This window comes from Stegodyphus dumicola, chromosome 2 (assembly GCF_044657685.1).
Source record: "Stegodyphus dumicola isolate Sdum_Otavi_A_Nest chromosome 2, ASM4465768v1".
NCBI lineage: Eukaryota > Metazoa > Arthropoda > Arachnida > Araneae > Eresidae > Stegodyphus > Stegodyphus dumicola.
In genome coordinates this window covers 104,575,827-104,600,725 of record NC_140769.1, presented here as the reverse complement: position 1 = coordinate 104,600,725, position 24,899 = coordinate 104,575,827, and the positions used below count along the sequence as shown (strand labels likewise).

At 32.8% G+C, this 24,899-nt stretch overlaps 1 protein-coding gene across 2 annotated transcripts in view; it reads right to left on the bottom strand.

The window, feature by feature from the left end:
- The window catches only part of LOC118187546 (QRFP-like peptide receptor), a 696,437-nt gene that overhangs the window by 380,549 nt on the left and 290,989 nt on the right, over nucleotides 1–24,899 (bottom strand). For both annotated transcript variants that reach the window (XM_085810979.1, XM_085810980.1), the window contains exon 3: nucleotides 24,319–24,403. In XM_085810979.1, coding sequence (XP_085667105.1) covers nucleotides 24,319–24,331 — 13 coding nt within the window. In that variant the 5' untranslated portion in view covers nucleotides 24,332–24,403. The remainder of the gene's footprint in view (nucleotides 1–24,318; nucleotides 24,404–24,899) is intronic.

The window sequence follows — 24,899 nt, the reverse complement described above, 5'->3', positions numbered from 1 at the left end:
ATGAAAGTGATTTTTCTTTTGCAGAGGCCTCTCGCATATCTTGTGGTCAAGACAATGGGTTACAAATAAATGTAAATTAAGTAGATTTGGGCACTTAAAATACTCAGAGATCTTCTTCGTCTTTTCGAGGTTCTCGTAAACAAAAGAGCAATGCTTGAAAGAAAAAAATATATTAAGGAAACAAGGCTTTTCTCAAAACTTCTTTGTCTTCCAAGCTTGATTAAAAAGAACAAATGTAATAAAGGTGGAAACTGTTTCTAGTTCCTTGAAGCATGTAATTTAACCATGCATTTCCATTGTGTTTTTTAAAATGAAATGCATCAGTTAAGGTGAAAGACAAATCAACAAACTAAGCTTTAAGATAAAACCGTTACTAAATAGTGTATTAAGTTTACTTCTCTCCAATGTGTTTTTATCGCATAGGTGAATTATCCAAAGAAAGATGGAATTTTCAATTTTACACATTGCATAATAAACTAAAAATCCGTACAATAATGTAAGAAATCTCTGTTTACAGTATTCATCCCTTATGGGATATAACATGGAGTCAAGAATTTCTACAAAGAGAGCAGGTCAATTAAAGAAAAACACATAAAGGTTCTTTTATCGAGAAAACGGCCGCTTTCATGGAGGACTTTATAAGAAAAACCTGTTCATGTTCAGGTCACATGCAAAAAAATGCCCATTCAACCAAGTGGGCTTGTTAGGATTCGGACCCGACTCAACAGATACGGATTGTAAAACTTTTCATTAAGCGTTTGTTAAACATTCTCATATCGAAAAGCATTTTCCTTTCGAAAGCGCGCTGCCTGCATTATTATGGCGATTGAAAAAGGTGAAATCTCTTGTCACTCACTGAATAACATCTAATATTTCTCGTAAGATGGACAGTATTAAAGACTAAGTGCCTCTGCCATTCCTGGAACAAAAATCTGACGTATCCTATGGCACGAAACTGCTAAATATAGAACTTCATTCACACGAATGCTTCATGTAACTATACGAAATCCTTATGACGCATAAAGGGATGAAGGGGATTGAAAGTCAGTCTTCAAGAGATATATGTATTAGGCTTTGCATATACATTAGAAGTTTTTAGAAGCATATACATTAGAAGTCCTGTAAAAAAATTCTCCGAAGTTTCCCTGAAATATAATTTTTTATAAATCGTGTCCCAGATGTTTTTATGTACGTTTCATTTTCGCAGCTACTAGTTATAGACATATACTTCCGTTAGAAAAATATTTTAAATGTGGCAAATGTTTATGTTGTGGTATTTTATGATCAGAAAACTAATTTTGTAAAAACGTAAGAAATCTAATAATTTTCGGAAAGGAAGGGAATTTTATGCAGGCTCCTGTTCCTGTAATTGTGTCTAAAAATGTTTATAATGATCCAAAAATTAAAGCACAAAAAGTGTTACTCCCATGCCAGAAAAACTGATCGAGATATTTAGTTATAAATTTCGAGATCATATATAGTTAACGTTTACAGATAGAATGAAGAGTGAAATGTACTTGTGGTAATTAAAAATGAAATATGAGTTCAGAAAAAGTTTCTAATGTTTGTAAAATATTAGCCTTTTACTAAATGTAAGTTGTGACTAATCCTTAGTAAGACTGTAAGCAACTTATCGCTGTGTCTTCAAAGTATTACACAAACTTCAGACGGGTGTAAAAGACCCTTTATTTTAAATGCAGTAAAATGAACAGAAGATACCGCTGATGCTTACAACTCTGCTAGAATTTATGGCGAGAACTCAAAACAGAATTTCAATGCAAGTCTGAATCTAGATAGCTGAGCTAAAATGACGTCGAAAACTCCAAATTTTAAATTAAGTATCTCCTTAAATTTCTTTTTAAGGGTGTTAAACATTTTACATTTTAATTTTCATAATAAGAAGAAACATTTTCTGTATTATACGGCCCAAACATTTATATGCAAAGTAATATTTCGCAATTTTTATCAAAATTAAATTCAAATTAAAAAGGGCAAAGCGTAAATATTTACACCACTTAAAATATTTAATTAATTAGTAAACATCTACGATAAATGGTTCATGAAAAAAAAGTGCTGTGTTTTGTGGTTAGATATGCGATAACCAAAAATTTAAGAGTTGATAGAAACCATCTAAGCAAGCAATTTTCCCTGTACAATGCATGGGCAGAGAGCGAACGATGAACCGCTAAACGGCGCTATAATGGAAAGTATAAAGCACGAGTTTTCTTACATTAGCTAGCATTTTTAGCGTGGATTTCAGAAGGCATGTAGACGTACAGTAATCAGGAAAAGGCAGATATGCATTTTATATAGGATCTTGCAAAAGGGGAATGCTCTGGAAGCCAAAAGATTGTACAGGCAGCGTTTCTCGAGAAGACACGTGCCAGATCGAAGGCATTTTTCGATCTGGTACGTTTGCATCAAAATCAAAATCGCTTACTAAAGGCTACGCAGAAATAGTTAACACCCAAGTTGGCTCGAACTTATACAAGAGTGAAAAGCCCTATAGTGAAGAATAAAACAACGCCGGAGACAAACTGCTAAATTTTTATTTCAATTAATAGCGTAACCATCAGTAGGACCTCTGATTAAACAATCCAAAAACTTCCTTTTAATACTGTGTCTTTCTACCTCATTTGAATACGCATAAACTAAAATTAGCATTCTGGCAGGAGAAAAGAAACCGAGAATGACAGTAAAGCTGTTTAATAACTGGTTAGATGAAAACAATCTGATGTGGATATCCACGTGTCTTCCTTGTACGGCCTATAAAATTATAGACATTTTTGCTGCATTTCATTTAAACTTATTTCCTCAAATTTCATTAGCAATATACTTCTAGTTCAATCAAGTCAGTTTTCACTTCGTGGAAAGGCAAAAATACATAAAAACCCAATCTTCATTAGAATTTTTAAAATACAGAAATCCTAAAACACAGTACACACAGTTAAAAAGAGTTAAACAATTTTTACAATTAAATTAAATTTTCTATGCAAAATTAAATAATTCGTCAGCGGGCAGGAAGAAAAAAACTTTCGGTACACAAAACTGAAAGTTAATATTTATTCAGACTGGGAGGAAGAAACTGAAGCTCGTGCATCAATTGACTTAATTCACTGTCCTATTAACAGTTTAAAATTCAAACAAACAAATGGCGGCATCATTAGGTTTAGCACAATTTGTAGATAATTCTAAAATATTGAAGGCAGATTATCCCCTTCCCTCTGTAAAAACATCTGGTGTGGACACCCATGACATCGTTGTATGTTGTTGTACATCTATTAAATTATACGCATTTTTGCTGCATTTCATTTAAACTTATTTGCTTGAATTTCATTAGAGATATATTTCTAATTCTATTAATTCAGTCTCATTTCGCGGCAAAATAAAAATACATAAAATCTCAAAACATCTTCATTAAAAATTGTAAAATATAGAAAAACATAAAACACCAAATACAGTTTGAACAGATTAAAAAAAATCAAAATTAGAGTTTCTATGTAAAAACAAGCAATTCAGCCAGCAGGAAAGAAGACAGATTTTTCGATGCATAAAATTGAAAGTTTACTTTCAATCCCACTCGGCAAAAAGACACTGGAGGTGCAAAAACTGAATTCTCTGTTCTACTGAGTTTCAGCTGTAACCAAATGGCGTTTCGTTAGGCTTAACTTGCCACTTAAACTTTTAAACTGTGCATAATTCTACTATTGCATGCAGATTAACTAAAGAAAACAACCGAAACACAAAAACCACATAATTCAATCACTTTTAAAGAAAAAATGCACAATTTACCAAAAATAAAAATAAAGAAAAACTAAGCTCATCGAGTCAAATAACAGAATAGAAATATAACGTACATATATATTTATAAGCGATTGGTGAAACCGATTCCAACGAAAACGGGTGGTGCTCAGCTACGTGTTATAGCAGTGTCATGTACACAATTTCAAGGTTCTACGGATACGCATTCTTGAGTTATGCAAAATACATATTACCGTAAGTACGTACGTATTGACGACAAGAAATAAATGTCTTCTGAATTCATTTTAAATGAAAATTACAATCCTTCTTGGAAAAAGCAGTCCTTTATTTTGTTCGTACGTACAGATGTGACGCAAAACATCGTTCGAATGGTTTTGAGAGGGTTGAAATGAATACATTCGTTGAAATATGATAACTGATAAAAATTTTTGCGATTAAAATACATCCTTTACTTCGTACAAAGAAATATGATTTTCACTGTTTAGCGTGATTTAGCTATTTCTAAAGCATTTCCTAAAACAAGCGAATCTAGAGGATACAATCTCGTAAACATGTTTCAGAAGCAAAAAGTCAAAACGTTTTTCACGACGTTGTTAGCGAGCCCTTTCGTAATTACTTTTACGAGATATATTTTTTCTATGAGGAGCAACTAGCTCATGAGACTTGCGGCGATTCGTTGAAAGAAGTCAATAAACACTCTGTTTCTACGAGTGGGAATTCTATGTCTTGGGCTTTACTAGAATAGAAACGTTCTTAATTTCTTTAGCTGGAGCTTTTCCTTTACTCATTAGTGTGGATGAGCTAACACATGCATCATTGTTTTCATTTTTGTTTCACTTGCATTTTCTTCTTCGTTGTTTTATTGCATTTCTATAAAATCACGGCTTACCCTGTTAAAGATTTTTACTCCAAATAAAAAAAAAAAAAAAAAAAAAAAAGAAATGAAATTCGAATACGGAGAGAAAAATAGTCCGCGAAGGGCGATAATTTCATAATTTATTTTTTTAATCGGAAAGAAACGAGTACAGTTAAGGTTAGGATGATTTTAGATTACGCCAGAATAGGCAAGGACTATTTACCTAAGGAGAGGAAATGCCTTTGTGAAGGTTTTTCTATCAAAAATGGTTTATCCACTTGACCTATGAAGAAAACAACAAAACTTCCGGTTTATTGGCATCTGAATTCTAATCAAAGTACAAATGTATACAGAGCTGCTTTTTTGCTCGATTGCTGGCAGGCCAGAAATATTCAAGTTTACACTTAAAAAACAGTGTGAGAAATTAATTGACTGTCGCAACTGACTAGCGCAAGGGCAATATGCGCTTCCAAAGAAGTAGTTATGAACACTCTACCCAAAAAAAGGGGGACAGTTCTGTATCTCCTGTTCTAATGGGCCGATTCAGTAAATTTAATTTGCGTTTTCATGTCTCGAAGGCCCGACTTAGGATATATATATTACATTTATTGTTTAACCTAGGTAACATATATATTAGATTTATTACTTAACATAGGCATTGTTCTAACATATGCATTTTTTACAACAGTCTTGCAGTGTTTTTTCTTTACTTGAAACTAAAATCTAACTCACAAAGCATGAGGCAGAGCGAGTAGACAATACGTTCTTGAATTGTATACTTGCGCAATAATTATATTTTTCTAGATTAACGATGTTTACTCGATTTCAGTTACGAGAAGTTGGTCACTGATTTCTGTGGTTAACAGAGATGACTACGATCGCTCTCTTAGGCAAGTTCTTGAAAAGTTTTAATTATTTAATAACACAAAATAAAGCATAAATATTTACTGAGAGAAAACATAACTTTGCAAATTTGTGCAAATATAATTAAATTTATAATAATATGTTTATAACTTGAATTTGCCGTAATTTTGCTGGGTTGAATATTTGCTTTCACGTTTTTGGTACTTATCATATGCATTTTAATTTATAATTGTGTATTTATTTATTGGGACATTGTTTAGTCATAAATTTCAGGCCACATATTGGATTTATATGTGTTTGTTTCGCATATAATACTGAAGACATTTTATTTCTCAGTCGAGTGATGTAGGATTTAAAAAGATAGCTGAAACAGAACCCGAGAAGTAAGTAGAAGTTCTCCTGCAAGGCTTTTAACGAGATTTGAAGATTTTTCACCAAACACGTGTCTTTCTGATAACTTCCGGTGAACTTGTTTTTGAAATTCTAACAGCAATTTTTTTCGAAGTTTCCAGATATGCTTACCCTCCCCTTTAAGCAACACTTAAATGGAAATTACGAGCAGCTGTCACACAATTAGTTTAAAACATGTGATTCTTTTACTAGCGAAACCGACTAGCGGTAAAATCACTGAACACTGGTAGTTCGGTCCGGGGCTCCAGTATCAGCAAGCGGGCTGGTTTCAGGGACGTTTTTATGGTTTTCCTGATGTGCAACATGTATGCGAGCCAGTCTCCCTTAGAAAGTCTTCTACAAAGGCATTCCTCCAATTAGGCAGATTGCCCTCGAGTGCTCTGCCGTAATAAATATACCAGCGATTTTGTTAGTGAGCGTATCGCGCGATATTTACTGCATTTACTCTGAGAGTACTTTTGATGATCTGCAATATTTCTCCGTGTATCAAATAAACTTTCGCCTTATCTCTTTGTCTTTTTCGGTGTATTCTCCTTGAGGAATTCATAGCTGTGTATGTAGCTGTACACTGTGATCTGCCACTATACATATTGAAGCCTTCTTGCTCATTTGATTAAGTCTTGTTAAGGGTATCTTTACGAATTCGTAGAATGCAATAATAGTGTAGATTGTAAGCAATTATTCTTAAGATAGAGAAATTGCATTCTGATCAGTAATATCAAAGGCGTTAGTGTTCATCTAAGTCAATTTATTGTAGCCTAGATTTGTTTTGTCGAAGATGATGCTGGTAACAATAAAGACGTGAATTAATTTCCTGCGACATGTTTAAAGATCTAGTGTTGACACACCTCAGAAAGTGCGCAGCATATTCATATTTTATTACATCCCTTTCTATATTATTACCTAGAAAGAATTTACGAACATAATATTTTTAGCATAATAATAGGCATACCTGAAAGTATTATTTCAAAATTTCGTTCTTGAAGTCAGTTACTAATAGCGTTTCACCCCTTTAAGAGGTCACTTTCTAGGATTTAACTTCTCACTTCCAGTTATCCCGGTTTCATAGGAGCTTCAATATTTTCTTCTCTTATTCACGAGGAGATAAAAAATAAGTTATAATCTTTAGAATGACACAATAAAATTAAAAACATGATATCTCAAAAACCTGGCAATTTTAACATGTATAAATAGCTTAATGACGCATATTCTGTTAAGATTCGCTGATAAAAATTTATTCATCCTTTCATTTCTTCAAGAATGGAATTACAAATTACAGACCAGATAGTGTTATGTGTTTATTCGATACAAAGGCAAAACGTCAAGCATGAGATGCGAATTATTCGCAATGTAAGAATTTTTATTTTAAGTTGCTGCTATATAAATTGATATTTTTTGTTTAGAGATATACTTAAAATACTTTTTTATTTCGGCTATAAATAGAAAACGCGTGTACCTACAACAGATTATTTATTAATATTTGAAAGCACAGATGTACTCTATTTTCCGACACAGTCAGCATGTAAATTTAAGCACTTGTCATAGTGTTTTAGCGACTTACAAATTTCTCCTGAATATTCCTTTTGCGGCTGGGATTTTAATCAACCTGCGACAATATTTTGAAGATCCTCAATGTCTGTGAAATCCCAAGCCAATTTTTCAAACAGATTTTTAATAAATTAAAACAAACCAATTTTCCGCCATCACATACGTCCCCCAAATCTCGCTGTCAGTCACTATTCTGTTTAGACACTCATATTCTACTGTGTCGCACCAGGAAAGAAAGTCTTAAGGTAGAGTACATTCGACTGATTTTGTGGATCTCCGTACGACGTTTCGTTAACTACCGAGCTTTAAACTTCCGGGTTTTTTAAAGTAGTCCTAATTTTCGAGTGTCTACTTTGTACAAAACAGTCCGAGGAAATATTTGGAAATTTTTCAGGAGTTTCCAAGACTGTGAATCCTCGGTTCTCACGAACTTGTCTCTTCAATATCCTAAATGTGATCATTACTCTTTCCAGAAGGCCTACCGTTCCTAGGTTCATCATGACTGCTTATTCGTCCTGCTTTGAAAACTCTGATCTTCTGATGCGCAACAACTTTACTCGCAATGTTTGGGCTGTATACAATACAAAATACACAATTCACGACGAATGCCGCTAAGAGATTCTTTTCCACAAAGGTATCTTATTATTCTGCGTAACACACATTTGTCGAGATTTTCGATGGATGCGTACATTTTGGGACGTTATAACCAGCAGGTGCACGGCAGAACAATGCTCTCATTATTGCATCTGGAGCCTTATTAAATCCCAAACTGTATGATGCAATAAAGGTGGTGCTTTGACCCCTACTATTAGCTCTACGCTACAATAGTGTGGTTACGAGTACTTTTCTAAAATGCTGTTGTACTTTTCCGATAGCACAGATCCTTTGAATAAAAATAATAAATTTGTAATTTCTTATCTGTTATTCAGTAAAATTGTAATCCAACAAGGATTTGAATTATAACGCAGTTAGTTATAGATAAGGTGACGCATCAGAAATGGCTGAAACGACAAACTTGAATGTTAAAAAGAACTACATTTAACACGCTTATCTGATACAATGGACTATAATGCAGTCTAATGTGAGCAATCAAATTCTATATTAAAATACATTTCCAGGAAGATTCCAAGAAACAGTCTTGTTCCCGAGACCTCAGACATGTACTATTGGTTTTTTAGTCCGTGGACAATTTATAAAATATGACAGTTTAAATTCTAGGTGATACTATGATAAATCATGACACAAGTGCTGGGATCATAATAAGAGTCTACGATGCAGCCTTATAAATGCAGTTCCATTCTGAAAAGGAAAACGAAGATCTGAAATCATAGAATGTAATATTATAATTAATATTCGTTGGTAAAGATGACTTTCGCTCATTTGGCATTCACGTGTCTTCGCACTTAGCACCATATAAATTTCTGACACTAATTGCAGAGTGTCAACTGAAATCGCAATAAGGAGCTGAAGTAAAGCGCCTAATTGCAGAAATCATTGGCTAATACTGCTGGCAGACTAAAAAGGGAAATGAAATTTTTTTATAATATATAATACTGAGGTACTATTTACATCAATGAAAAGAATTGTAAAAAACGGAATGAGGAAAATTTTTATGTTAAATTATTTGAAGAAATTAAGAATAACAAATAGAGGTATTAGATTTGTAATATCCCAGACTCTCCCAGATCCATCGCAGTTGCAGCGTTTCGTTTGGAGACTAGACATTGTCTCGCTAAATCTCTATACCGCACTGGTATATATGATGGTCCCTTGTGCACTTTGGGCAGCCAGAATTTTGAGATGAACAGAGATAATTTTCTAAAATGTTTTTCACTGAAGGTAGAAAACATATACAGAGGATATTGGTGGGCTAGAGAATTGATGCAATTGACATCCAGCGAATATCGTAAAGTCATGTGTCATGTAATGTAGCCATATGTTATTCCATTTTCCAGGTTAGATGTAGTCATTGTTTGTGTAATAAGGTTAGTTACTGTTATTGTCTTTTTAAAATTTTACTTTCGTATTTTTTTATACTCCAATCTCACACAACTTTGAATCTTTGATACGTGGGGCCAATGGTATGTAATCAAGTGCAAATGCAATAAAAAAGTGCTAACAGAATTTGCTCTATTTATCACTGCCCTCCACTGAAGGGATAACTTTGGAAATGCTAGGAAACGGTCCATCACTATGATGCGTATGAAGTATCAATTTCCTCACGAAGGTTTATGTTCTCCATAGCCCTCCCGTATATACATCGAACCGTCTTCCGCGCACTATTTCGCACAAACGTATAATTGCATTGGAATGAACATCAGGATGGTTGAACCCTAGCCAAGGTGCTAGTTACGTAGAATTTGCTGCTAGTTCTGTAGAAGATATATATTTTCTGCTAGTGGCAAATGTATCTAACTGCAGAGCTTAAAATAACTTAGTGATGGCTTGTAGCCTGTACGTTCACAAATTCAAACTCAATACTCAATATCGAAATCGGAACAAAAATGGCCGTCTTAGGAAAAATCAGCTTACTTGTGAGTTGCAAGAGCTCTCCTTATAGTGTACAATTCGGTCAATACTTAAACTGAAAACTAATTATATTTTTATAGTGGCTGACGAAAGAAGAACAAGAAGATAAAGAACAGAAATTGTAAATATGATAGATGAAGAAAGAACTTCATAAAAATAATGTCTTCGCTAAAATGAACCTTAGAGTAGGATATCCATATTTTGAATCCTGGCAAAGACAGTTGATCTGTTACATTTCTCCTCTTGAAAATATCTAAAAATCTCTCAAAAATTGTTGAAATTACGTTTTAAAAAGACTTTCAAGAAATGAAATAAACTATAATTCATTTCTTGCTTCATTATTCCAATAGAAGTAGAGTTTGACTTTTGTTGAAAATACTAACTTCAGCAGAAACGTTGTTTACATATGCAATTTAGAGTTTTACAACTTGTGTTGTGAAGAAATCTTTGAAATTTTCTAATTCAATCCTGACTATTAACCCACTCAAGAAGGAAGTAAAGCTGCGCAAATCAGAATGCAATGAAAGTTAAAATAAGTTTTACGGAACTATTTTAATTACTTTCTAAAGAAAGTTCTGAATACACGTTTTCTTTTTCTTAGCCAGGCAATCATGCAAAGCGATTGATAGGATTTTTCCACTATTTCATTTACTCCGGTTCTTTAAATCTATCGACTTTAACGCAAAAGAAAAGCGTAAAATAAATGAGGTTTATTTTATCTTTAATATTTTCTCAACAGCTTTTACATTTAAACTCCTTTTGTATACGACATTATTATATTTTGAAGAAATGCGAATACTTTGAAATTGGAAAGAATTCTGAAAGGGGATTTTAAAGAAAAGCTGTAAAAGTCCAAAAAAGAAAAAAATAACACTCGCTTTAAAATTATTTACAAATCATTTGTGAGTTAAGTTTATCGTTATCTTCTCATTTACTTTTTAAGTGGAAAAGAAATACATTGCTCAAGTAATGGAAGCACCTTTAGATGGAAGCCTTTCAAATCTAGATTGTGAGAAGAAAGAAAATTTAAATTGGATAGAACTTTAAAACGTTTATTCCAGCTTTGGCTAGGAATATGGTTTCTATTTTCCACATAATTTATTAAATGTTTTTAGTTACTGTGCTCAACATTCTGATACAAAATTACATTTTGTATTTCTGAATTAAGAAGCTTTATCGTTATAAAAATATTCAGTGTTTTATTACAGTAATAATTTAATGAGTTGAAGATTATATTAAAACCATAGAGTAAGTTGCAGTATGGTGTATCAAAGAATATATTCTGCTGGAATTTGAGATGTTCTTGGAAACTATGCATTTCAACCAGAGATTTACATTTGGTTACGACCCTGTTGATGTCGATATAAAATTGATAAACGCACACTGCTAATGACCTCTTTAAATATTACTGTATTATATAAACCAGTTGCTATAAAAAATATTAAACACCTCACTTTTTCATGTAGCAAAATTTTTGTTTATATTGTTATGTGCTTACAGGTTCGTAGAGGATTGAATGCCTACAAAACCGATGACATCTTCATGAAATTTGTTTTTCCAAAAGCACTTTATAATTGCACTTTTATTGGATTTGCACTTTATAATTGCACTTTTTATTGCATTTGAACTTTTATGGGGCTTTTCACACAAGTGTACAAAATTGTTGACCCAAAATGACAGGGCACTAAGTTATATATGTTAGCAATTAATTAGTTCCTTTATTAAAAACACATTCCGTCAAACATTAATTGTTAAATACTTGCTTTATTCAGAAACATTACCGTCAACATTACCGCTCAAAAACATTACAGTTCAAATTATTATCGTTCTGAAAAAAACTGTTGTTGCCAATCGTGAAAATACATTTTAAATAAAATTAATACGTTGCGTTTACATTCGGGCATCCTGACTTAGTTACGACCTCGGAGAATTAAGAACTTATATTTAAAAAAATTAAATCTGTAAAATTAAATCTGTAATATTAATGTTTATAGTTCGAAAGTCTTTAGCTGTCATATAGATTCAGCGTCGTTTTCTATTCTTTTTCCGTGTCCTAGTTTTAGTAATATGCAGCGTGTTGTTATCGTTATCCCCAGTAACACTAATGTCATCACCATCATCGTCTTCTTCTGATTCAGCTTGACACTGCCATGACTTTAATTGACTCACATGAGCTGTCGTACTAAAGAAATGTCCTTTCACCTTCTCTTCTAATTGAGTCACTCTATGGGTATCACTTGGTAAAACTTCTGTAACTACCAAAGGTCCTCGATATTTTTGTTGTGTTTTGGTTGATTCTCCAGTTGATTTAGGTACTCTTCTCATAACTACTATTTCTCCTCGTTCGAATGTTAAAGAGTTGCTTTTCTTCTTGTCATAATTTGCTTTCATTTTCATCTGCATATCTTCAATTCTCTTTCTAGCTTCATTTTGTAAGATTACTGGATTCTCCCATTCATTTGCGTCTTCATCTATAATCATCCTCATCAATCCGTCGTTAAATTTTGGTGAATAACCGTGAAGCATTTCGAAAGGAGTTTTATTTGTAGTCTTATTTATCATATTGTTTAGATTTCTTTCGCATTCCTTAATCTTTTTGTCCCAGTCTCTCTGATTCGGATTTTCCATACTCGTTTTAATCGTAGCCAAAATTGTTCGATTTGCTCTTTCCACCATACCATTACCACTTGGATGTTGAGTTGAATTGAGTGTATGACTGATTCCATTATTGACAGTACTCTCGAAATTCCTTCGCTGTGAAACATGTTCCTCTATCACTGATAATTTTTTCTGGTAACCCAAAATCATCTACAAAACTCTTCAATACAACTAACACATACTTGGTTGTAGTACTTTTCATAGGATATAAGCGTGTAAATCTCGTAAAACTATCAATTATTACAAATAATTCTGTATTTCTTCTTGAACTTTTTACGAATGGTCCTAAATGTATAATATGTATAATTGCAAAAGGTCTTCTACCAGGTCTAATTGGATGCAGTACTCCTTGTTTCTTACCACTAGGCAGTTTATTTACTAGGCATTCGAAACACATCGAAATGTGACGCATAACATATCGTTTCATTCCTTTAAACCAGTATGATTCCTTGATTTTGGCAACAGTTCTGTCTGCTGAAAAATGTCCCAAAAGATCGTGAAATTTTACTACAATACCTTTTCTCATCGATTTAGGTATGACATATAACAATTTCTCCTTTTCCTGATCTTTCACTTTACGAAACAATCGATTATTCTTCAAGACGTAATTTTCAGTTACATATTTCTCTGCATTCGTTCTATCATTTATCTTTTTCTTTAAAATGTCTATTAATTTGCGTAATTCTGGATCTGAATGCTGAATTATAAGAATTTGTTCATCTATCGTTAGCGTTAAACAAACTTCCAAGTTGTTTTCAATTATAGAGTCTAAAGTTTCTTCTGGCTGATCAACTGGCGATCGGCTCAATGCATCTACGTGACTCATTCTTTTGCCTTGCCTGTGCTTTATTTCAAGATTGTATTCCTGGATCAGATTACTCCACCTTGCTATCTGAGGATTTGAAGTTTTTTCGCGTTTAAATAAACTAAAGCTTGGCAGTCTGTAATTACCGTGAATCTGATTCGAATTAAAAATTGTCGAAGTCGTGTCAAAGTCCAAACTATAGCCATTAATTCTAATTTGCTTGAATGATAATTCTTTTCTGTTTCTGTTGTTCCTTTACTTACACAATAAACTAAATGCCAATTTCTATCTTCACCTTTTTGCAACAGCATTCCTGCCAGTCCTTTGTTGCTCGCGTCTGTGTGCACTTCAGTCTCTGCTTCGGAATTATATAATGCTAGTATTGGTTCATTAGTTAAATGATCCTTTAAAGTACTGAATGCTTCTTGCTGATCTTCGTTCAAACGAAATGTTTCATCCTTCCTCGTCAGTCTCGTTAGCGGCTCAGCTTTCTCTGCGTATTTCGGTACAAACCTTCTAAAGAAACTTGTAAGACCTAAAAATTGTTTAACTTCATGTTCATTGGTTGGTTTAGGAAAGTTTAATATGGCTCGTACTTTTCTTGGTCCAGGTTGCATACCATTTGATTTTATTAGAAATCCCAAATACTCAACTTCATCTTTTCCAAATTCGCATTTTGTCAGTTTCAATGTCAGCATTGCTTCTCTCAATCTATCAAACACTTTCCTAGGTTTTTCCATCATTTCTTCCCAAGATTTAGCCGGAATTAATATGTCGTCCAAATAGCACAATACTTCTTTATTAAGCAATGGACCTAAAACTTGATTCATAAGTCTCTGAAATTCTGCAGGTGCATTAGCTAACCCAAAGATCATACGTTCAAATTGACCAGTATCATCTGGAGTGATGAAAGCTGTTTTCAGTTTCGCTTCTTCAGTTAAAGGAATCTGAAAATATCCATGAGCTAAGTCCAATGTAGTGAAAACTTTACACTCACTAAGACATTCAAGGAGATCATCTATCCTAGGGAGTGGAAATTTATCTTTAACAGTTTGTGAATTCAACTTTCTATAATCTATCACTAATCGTAGTTCACCTGTTTTTTTCTTTACGAGTAAAACTGGACTAGCATACGGAGATCTTGTTTCAGTAACAATTCCATATTTCTTCCATTCATTTATTATCTTCTTTATAGAAGCACGCTCTTCGGCATTGGTTTTATACGACTTCATGCAAATAGGCTTACTCCCTTCAATTTCTTTAATATCCATTTTTGTTAAGTTTGTACACCCTAATTCCTCCATATTTAATGCAAAACAATCTCGATACTCATTTATCAAATGTAAAACTTCATGTTTTCTCTCTGGCGTAATATTGTTATTAACTTTAATTTCTTCTAAATTCAAGTCAAAAGGAAATACTGATAATAAATGAAATTAAGAAGTTTACAAGAACGTATGATCTTGTAAACTTCTTAATTTCATTTATTATCAGTATTTCCTTTTGACTTGAATTTTTAGTTTTCTGATCTGAACTTGGTTCAACTAATTCTGCTACTTCCGCTCTACCGATACATTGATTCTCTTTCAAAATTAGTTTCCGATCCCTGTAGTTAATGACTGGTATCACTGTTTCTCCCTGTATTACTTCCAATAATGAGCCTAACTCATCTTCCGATCCACTTATTAAAACATAACCGTTATTTATTTCATCAGTTTTAACTTTCACGAAATTAACCGTATTACTTTCGATTTGAGTTTCTTGGGAAGTCTTCAGTTTAATTCGCGGAGTGTTGCTATCATTTTGCAACTGTGAAAATGGGCAGTCATTAGCATAGCGTATGTGCAAGGTATTACCTATCTTGGCGTATGCAATATGTGGTAAATCAATCCATGTTCGACCAACTAATAAGTCGCATGGTTGCGTTTCATCTCCTACAATTAGAACTGTAATGTCCTTTCCTTCCACATTATCAATCTCTAAGTTAACAGTTACTTTTCCCAATGTTCTAGTGGCTGGTTTATTCTGGTTTCCAAAACCAAACAATTCCTCCACATCAGGTTTTATAATAAGATTCAGTCTCTTAGCCGCAGACTGTTTCAATAAACAGGAACTAGAACCCGTATCTATGATTGCAGTAATTTCTTCTCCATTATTGATGCGAGCATACTTTAAATATACAGGTGGTGAAACACCTGAATTCTGGTCCACGGATAGATTATTTTTAACATTTGTCAAGTCTGGATTCTTAGACGTACACTTTTTAAAAGTATGACCCTTTTCGTTACATTTCTTGCAAGTAATTTCTTTTTTTAGGTTGAGGATAATCCGTCGCTATATGTCCATAATCATTACAATTGAAGCATTTCGGCTCACCCTTTTCATTGCGGATGCCAGAATTATATTCCCTTTTCCTTTCGTCTGTTTTATAAAATTTATCTCTCAGATTGTATTTATTATCAAAACTGTTTTTAAAACCCACTTTGAAATTACCATCTGTCTGCATGGAATTGTTAACATTTCTTTGTCTTGAATACTGATTATAGGATCCTTCATAAAATTTAGAATCAGATTTGGGCTTTGAATTATGCCTAAAAGTTTTATTTTCTACTTGAAGTACTTTTATCCCTGCCCGAATATTTTCATATTCATCTAGTTTTTCAGCCAACTCTTCAGGATTAATGAATTTAGACCAATCATCAATGAAATGGTCTCGGATAGCAGCGGGGACCCTTTTCTTTAATTGATCAGTAATAATAAGTTGTTTTAAAGAGTCAAAATCTGTTACATTTAATCCAGCAAGCCTCTTCAAAATAATTTTTTAATTCTAACGTGAAGTCCTTCCACGTATTACGCAATGTTTTAATATGATCAACGAACTTTTGCCGAAACTGTTCAGGGCTTAACTTAAATTTTCTTAGTAGCAGTTGCTTAACGTGCTTATAATCGTTAGCTTTTTTTTCTGATTCACGGGCAATTAATTGAGTTATTTCATAAGGCAATAGACCCAACAGCTGAGAAACCCAGTTTTGTTCTTCTAACCCAATACGTCGTGCCTGTCTCTCAAATAAAACTAGATAAAAACTTATATCACCTTCATTCAAATCATACTTATGCATTAATTTACTCATATCACAAATATTACTTCTACTAACATTAGAAGGAACAGAATCATTTACATTACTACTTCTGATTTCCGCTTCAATTTTCAATTTTTCAAGTTCAAATGCTCTTTGCTTATCTTTTTCTAAAATTTCTAACTTTTCCCTGTCTAAACGATCATTTATAATTCTATCTAGCATTTGTTTAGTAAAGTCTTCATTATAATTCTTACTATTCAAAATCATATCTCTTAAGCCTACAATTTTAATATCAGAAGGGACATCTACATCAAATTCCAAAGCAAGTTCTTTTAAGTCACATTTCTTGCCTCTTGCCAAATAAGCCATCTTAGACTTCAATTTTCAAATAATAATACAATAATTACACTTAAGTTCTTTCCGTTTAATACTTAGACATAACATAAACAGTTTATAAATTCACGTACCTTTCTACTTTCAGTTTTGGCGAGCTTCCGCATTCAGTTTAGGCTTAGCGTACGTTAAGGCAATACGTTGTTAAATCTAGATAATAATTCTAGTTTATCCCACTTCTGAAATGTTAGCCAATCATTAGTTCCTTTATTAAAAACATATTCCGTCAAACATTAATTGTAAAATACTTGCTTTATTCAGAAACATTACCGTCAACATTACTGCTCAAAAACATTACAGTTCAAATTATTATCGTTCTGAAAAAAACTGTTGTTGCCAATCGTGAAAATACATTTTAAATAAAATTAATACGTTGCGTTTACATATACATAGTGCCGGATAGTTACAGCTACACAGGGATAGGAGCAAAATGTTTCGAAATAGTCGCCAAGTGTGACAATTTCTGGCCACATTTGGCGTCAGAAATCCCAAAACTATCGCCAGTTTGGCCAAGATAGCCATTTACCGCAATGTTAAATCCACTTACCCCTGTAACCGTATTGTTCCTGGTATGCTCCTCATTTTGAGCCTTTCATGTTACATTATACAAAAGGTACTACAATTTACATATAATTTCTCTAAAATTATTAACATAGATACAACATTCGTAAAACCAGTTATTGGTAGATGGCTAAATATTTAGCTAGCTTTAATAGAAGAAATATTCCTTTTAATAAAATTTCCCTGCAACATTTTGTCAAGAAGCTATAATTCGTGTATGTTCAGTTATTTTTTTATATATGTTTATTGCACTCATTAAATAAATTATTAAATTTTTAAATAGTATACTTTGCTTTGCAAATGAGTGCAAAATACTAATACAAGTTGAAAAAATTTTCGGTCGGAAGGTCTTCACAGCAGCCCCGTATACTGTTAATGGGATTTAGTGAGCATGTCCTCTGGATATACTGGCATGTGACCCTGAGCACTTACGGCGATGTGTTTAATATATATGTTATAGGTATATAATGGGATAGTTTGAAATGTTTAACAGGTTAAGAGGACATTTTAGACCACGATGAATTTCGTGCGCTTGCTCTGATTCAGGCAAGCGAGATTAGTAACAACAAGGATGCTATCAGTCCTTCTCGCAACTTCCTCAAAAATCGCTCCTAGATCTTCGAAATGATTTCCTTGTACGAAGCAAAGGAAGTAGTGTAATTGCGAAAATTTTGGGGTATCATATTTCAATGGAAATATCCATTTTAATCATTCCCCAGTGAATTCTGACCATTTATTTCCTTGAAGTCTTTACGTATAGTTAGATTAAAGAATTTGTTACTCCAAAACGAACTAGTACAAAATTAATTTAAAATGCATTCCTACGTGATGTCTATATGTACGTATAATTAGTATCTCACATAACTCAGAAATTATTAGCGTAAAGAACGTAGAAATTTTGTATATCAGACGGCTATTACATCTATTTGTGCACTTCCCTATTTTATTGCAATAGGCAATATATATCCCCATATATATATATATATATATATATATAGTACCAAATATATATATACATATATATAGACAGTACCAAACATACATACATCTTGCTTTTAATTTAATTTCTTTTTCCGATTGAAATTTTGTTATTCACGATTTAATTCAAGTCCCCGTAAAACATTTTTAACAGTTTACATTCAAGTTACTTTAAAACAATTTTCGGAATTAAACTTCCTACCTATGGGTTCACTCTTTTTAGATACTTCTACTAAAATTAATATTAAGGGATAATATAATCAATATTTCTTTAGTAAATAAATTATATATATATATATATTTGGTACTGCCTATTGCAATAAAATAGGGAAGTGCACAAATAGATGGTATATATATATATGTATGTATATACCCAACCCTTATCCGGTTTCAAATATTTTCAGTAGTTGATTGTAGTTTTCTAATTACAAAATTGTTTTAAATGACGAAAATATTCATGATTTGGCAATGTAAGTTAAAAAAATAAAACATTAACTTTGAAGAAATAACAAAATATAGTATTAAATGTGGTATCCCGCTTCCTACATTTATTTGGGAAATTTTTGTACTCGTTATCAAAAAATAAAATGATAAAGCGTTCGATTTTCGTAGAACAAAATTTTCTGGGATTTTTAATTTAAAAATTTGCACTTGTTAGTATCATTTTCAACTTGCCTTGAGGAATCGGTTAATCGTGTTATAATAATGTGCGGAAATAAGTGCAGCAAAAATGTGTATAACTTAATAGGTCATACGGTATCCACATCATATTTTTGTTTCAAAATCACCAAGTTGGTCAGAAATCTCCAAATATCGCAACGAACTAGTAGGAAGTCTTCTGCACATGTTCTGAGTTTTTTTCAGAATTTAATCGTTGTTAGACTCAGAATCATATATATAATTTTGTACAAAATAAGCACTTACAAAAATTACATACAGAAAATTATTACTTATAAGTGTAACAATGAAACACAAGAATAAATAAAAACAATATAAAAATTACTCAGAAAACAGACATAGAAACAAAAATGCAATCAAACAGATTTAAATATATTAGACATTTACAATCAAATAGGTAACAATAAAGCTGGAGTTTTCCTTTAGCTTTTAATCTCAGTCTTTGCTATAACATTTCAAAAAATTCTGAACTACTTTGTGATATTTGTAAAGAAACATTAATATCAGTAATTGCAGAGCTTTTTTTGCCAGCGGAAGAATAGGATATACGCTGATTTGAATCCAGTTTTCATATTTCTGTTTGAAAAGGGAACTAATCTTTCCAAAACGTTTTAATTGAATTGCAGGAGCTCGAAATTAATTTTCTTCACTCGAAAATAGCATAATTTTCTGTTCAATGAGAAACATCTTGTGAGAAATCTAATAAAAGTATTCTGTAGCATCCTCAAGTTTCTCACCTTTAGCATACTCCAGTTTCTCAATTTGAGATTCGAGTATTGATTTACGAGAAGGAATTGCGTTTCGCAGGTTATCGGATGTATGTTGAATGAAGCATGTGCTGCTCATTATTCAGTTAGAGCACCTTGTATCTAAGATTAAATTAAACTTGTGTAATCACTAACATATGCATACATATTATAGCTTTTAATGCTACTTGGTAAATTTGCTATGTGGCGTATTGGTATGAGATCTGCACGGAAGCCATGGCACATAATTACGAAATACTAAATATTCGGAAGTATGGCAGTATACCAATCGTGATTAAATTAATCGAGCACATTTCTCTGGACCAGTGTCTTGAAACTGCGTTCTGCACATCCCCCGAGTTCCACAAAAATCTGAAAGTGGTTCCACATCTTAAATTCAGAATTCGAAAGTTGCCTACCTGACATTCCTGACACATAGACAGAAAAATTATCTTCTAAAATAATTCATTAAATAAGACTTTTTTTAATTATCATTACCTAGACTAATATGACGCAGATATGTTTTCTGAGTAAAAATGTAATGAAATAATAAAAGATGTGTGAGAATCGTAATTTGTTAGTCCAAAGGGACTTTGTCCCTGAAGAACTATTGTTTTCGTTTTGCGATTTTGCGGTGAATCACTATAAATGTCCTTTTCACTTTTCAAACTGTTGCCACCAAATATTGTCCTGCATTATATTGGAAGAAATTAAATAATGAAAGATCTGCATAAATGTATGTATATTTTCCGCATTGCGATAAAACAGCGGTACATAGAGGCACCGAATTTTGAATGACGTAATCCTAAATTTGGAATTTGTTTTATGATCGATTTCATATTTTGTAAAACTTTAAAGAATTTTTGAGTACCAAACTTAATAATTTAAAAGCGAGCAATGGTAACACTCTATGGCGGGGAAAAAAACCTTTTTATCTCCAGCGGGCGCGGAACTGTGCATCGGAAATTCTAAAGATAGGCTCATTTTAAAATTACTTTGCGACATTGCTACTGAACTGAATTTTATGGTTTAAGTACAAAGGACATGATATTTAATAAATAAAGGTAATACAGAAAACATTAAAAAAACGCCCCTTTGGACGTAATTTAAAATATGAAACCTTTCAGATTTTCTTTGGGGGGTGGGGGCTTGTTCCGAATTCGAATCCTAAAAATTTCTCAAATTTCAAATATTTTTATACCATTGTAGAGTCTATTCGAAGCCGGAACACAAAAGATCAACTACATCGTCATTATATTTACAATCCCTGGATCTTCCGTCTACTAGCCTCACATGCTACCATTTACACGAGAAAAGGATGAAAAGGGAAGGAGACAAATATCACTTTTCATCACTATTATTAAAAAATTGAATCTTAATGCAAGTCCTTTTGCACAGTTTAATATATGAAATAACATAATTGCATAATTCGTTAACCTAATAAAAAGCCTAAATAAAACAACATCACACAAATTAAAAATTAAATGTGAAGGAATTGTTAATAACAGAATTCGTTTAAAAATCCGTTTTACCCGGCCAGCCAAAGCTTACTTTTTATTTGTATCGTAAAATAACAACTGTAATTAGAGGTGCATAATTTCGCTGCAGTGCTTTTTACATGAGAGGCATATTTTTAAATTTTAGCGTATTACATGTTACAAACTTAAACTAATCATTGCAGTTTGTATATAGACCAAAATAGTTTGTTGATTTTTTGATAAAACGTTATTTTGTAGATACATTAGGTTAATTGGAAGCAGGAAAGAATCATCCTCAACCCAAGTGTCGCCCGAGCTAAAAGGATGTTGGGTAATGATTCTCCTCACCCAGGATTTGGCAATTGGATTTCCTAAAAAACCCAGTCGCCCTTTAAAAGGGGGAGTATATAAGGTATTTCTCCCGCCTTATTGGAGTGCCTTCGTTTTGTAGAAGTCTGCATGTTGGAGGTCCGTGGTTCCATTCCCGGCGAAGGCGTTGTTCATTTTCCATCTTTCCTGCTTTCAAATAACGTAATGTCTCTAAACGTTTCTTAATATTCAGATTATAACCCACTACACATGACTTTACTGATTACGTTAATGCTTTTGGATCGTTTCAGATTCTCAAGAAAGCGACAGATTAGCCTAAAACGTGTTAAAACGGATTTTATATTTAGATGTTAAAAATATATTCAGACATTTAAAATACATCTGTCTTTATTCAGTTTGTCAGGTGAAATATTTTCTCCCGCAAACATTCATATTTCTGTAAAACGGTTTGGCTTTGAGATGTTGAAAGATAATGTTTAAAAGAAGATACAAAGAACTCTTGTGACAGCAGTTCTAGTTGATATAAGAATTTAACAGTAATAAGATACACTGGTTATCATTAATTAAGGAAAAATCCCCAAAATGACGCTTTCTCAAAAGGTTACATGTAGAATTCAATGAAACTGATCCACAACATGTAACACATAGTATGGTATAAATTAACATGAAAATAAATTACAAGACAATTATGATTTTGTAAAAATTAGCATATGTTTAAAATGAAAAAATCAGATGCATCAATTTGGTATTCCGAAAGCATACCAAACATGCTCGATAGGATTCAGATCCGGTGATCGAGCTGGCCACTCAGTGCGCTGAATTGTTTGCTGCTAAAGATAATAATCCACGATCAATGTGAGGTCTAGCGTTGTCGTCCTCCAGCAGGAAATTATTTCCTATTGTACCGGCATAAGGTTGCACATAATAATCAAGTATATCATCTGCATAAGCCTGAGCATTCATGGTTCCACGTTTGGACATGGAGGTCTGTGTTTCCACCCAAAGATATAGCACCCCAGACACAGAGTCCTCTGTATGCATCTGTTTCACGGATATTTGATGGGTGATAACGGGTTCCGGGTTCTCTCCAAATCAAGTAAAGCCTACTATTGTTTTGGAGGCTAAACCTGGACTCATCCCTAGAAAGATCCTCCATTGATCAACTGTCTAGTTAGCATGTTAACCTGCTCACTTCAAACATTCCCTTCTATGACGTGATGGGAATGGCACTCAAATGGTTGTTCGCCTCACGTATAGACCTCCTTCTGAAGACTTCCACGCACAGCGAAGTTGACACGAGCCTTCCAGTGGCTGCAACAAGGGAGGATCTGCATTGAGTCGGAGTCAAGGTTTTATTCCTTCATGCGCATAACAAAAATATCGGTCATCAGCGCTCTTTGTAATGGTTGGCGTCCTTGGCTGAACCTCTTGAATCCGAATCTGTTATTCAAAATTTTTGAGGACTACGCACATTTGTCCTGCCTCTAGTCTCCCAATGGCTCTGAATCGCAGTTCTTCGGGCAAATGATAAATGAGGTCATTGTTACAAATTGGCTATCCCAGATTTCTTATCCCAGCATCAGAGCAAATTTACAGGCTTGCTCTGAAATATGCAATTGTATTTTCCTCGCAGGTGACGCATTTCGATTACAGCATCGCTAATTTGCATACTGCACTTTTACTCAGCAATTCTTATTTGATGACATATTCAAATTTTATACGGGCTGACTTATTTTTGAACGAGTTATATCTATTTTTGTGATATTTCCTTAATTTTTGAAAACCAGTGTAATTTATTGCAAACGTTTGATTTTGGCTTTTCCAGCCGTCATATCGTTAGGCCTCCTTGCTATCGATTTAAGATAAGTGTTAAGATGGCACCTTGCATAAATATTTCAAAGCTTAGGTATAATATTTTTCTACATAAATTAAAAGCGAAACTAAAAATATCCATATTGAATTTATGAAAAGAATTTATTTTTTTCTGCTTTCTTTCTTAATTTATTTAATGATGTTGAATTTTTTGTATAAATTACACGCATTGTTACAATTTTTGTAAATATAAATTAAGCACGATTGCGTTCTTCAAGATTTTCGATAAAATCACTTACTGATATAATTTAAAGGAAAAAGGAGAGCAACTGGAAATTCATAGATAAAATATTCAGCCTATTTACGAAAATCTTGATTTAGTATTGTTATTTATATAAAACTGCATACATCATTATGGGTTTTGCTTAAGTAAATTAAAATCGAAAACATTTTTGTGGTTTCTAAAAAAGTAACGAAAACTGTTCGCTGTTCATACAGTTATAAAAATAATATTATTAGGAACAGAAAATTAACTGGTAACTTAAAGATAGAACTCTTCTATGGGTAACATCGGCTAGAAATATAAAGAGGGATGGGAAAAATAAAGGAATGGATGTTAAGATTCCTCTTATCTTGAAATGAACTGTGCACATCCATATTATTTATGCGAAGCATGCATACACCTCCTTTTATATTATTCATACTGAATTTGCAACTAAAATAAAGGTTTAATTCGAGAAAATACATTATGATGCTTTCATTGAAAGGTGAATACGTTATGGCTTTGACATTGGATTTAAATTTTAATACATATTGAAATGTATCTTACCGTAGTCATCCATTTGTAAAAATGATGTATATGCCGTCAATGTGCTCTCATTTTAGACAAACCAATGGGTTAAAAATTTTTGAATCTGAAATAAAATTTGCAATAATTAATTACAGAGTGACACAAACACATATGTATAATGTATAATCCATGCTTTATCAAATAATAATTTATGCTTTATAATAATTTATTGCCAATAATAATTTCTGCTTTATCAAGTAAATTATAATACTCTAAAATTTCAGCTAAACTCAACGCAACGAAAATCATTTCGGAAGAGCTGGGTTAATGTGGGAGCTTTAAAAAAATAAAATGGTCTTAGGTGAATGTAGTAATCAATAACATAATTTGCAGTATTAGTTGACATTTGAAGAATTGAGACTTTTACTGGTCGTTATTTAAACTACTTTTCATACTGAATATTTTCTCATTGAAATCAAAGGGAAGAGGAAACTGATTTTTGCGGTTGTGGTTCATGTCAATATTTGATTAATTTGTATACAGTGAGTTTTTATATGTATTTTTACAGTTGTACATGCTTTTTGTTTATTACTTCCTTGTCCGAAGTAAAGGAAGTATTG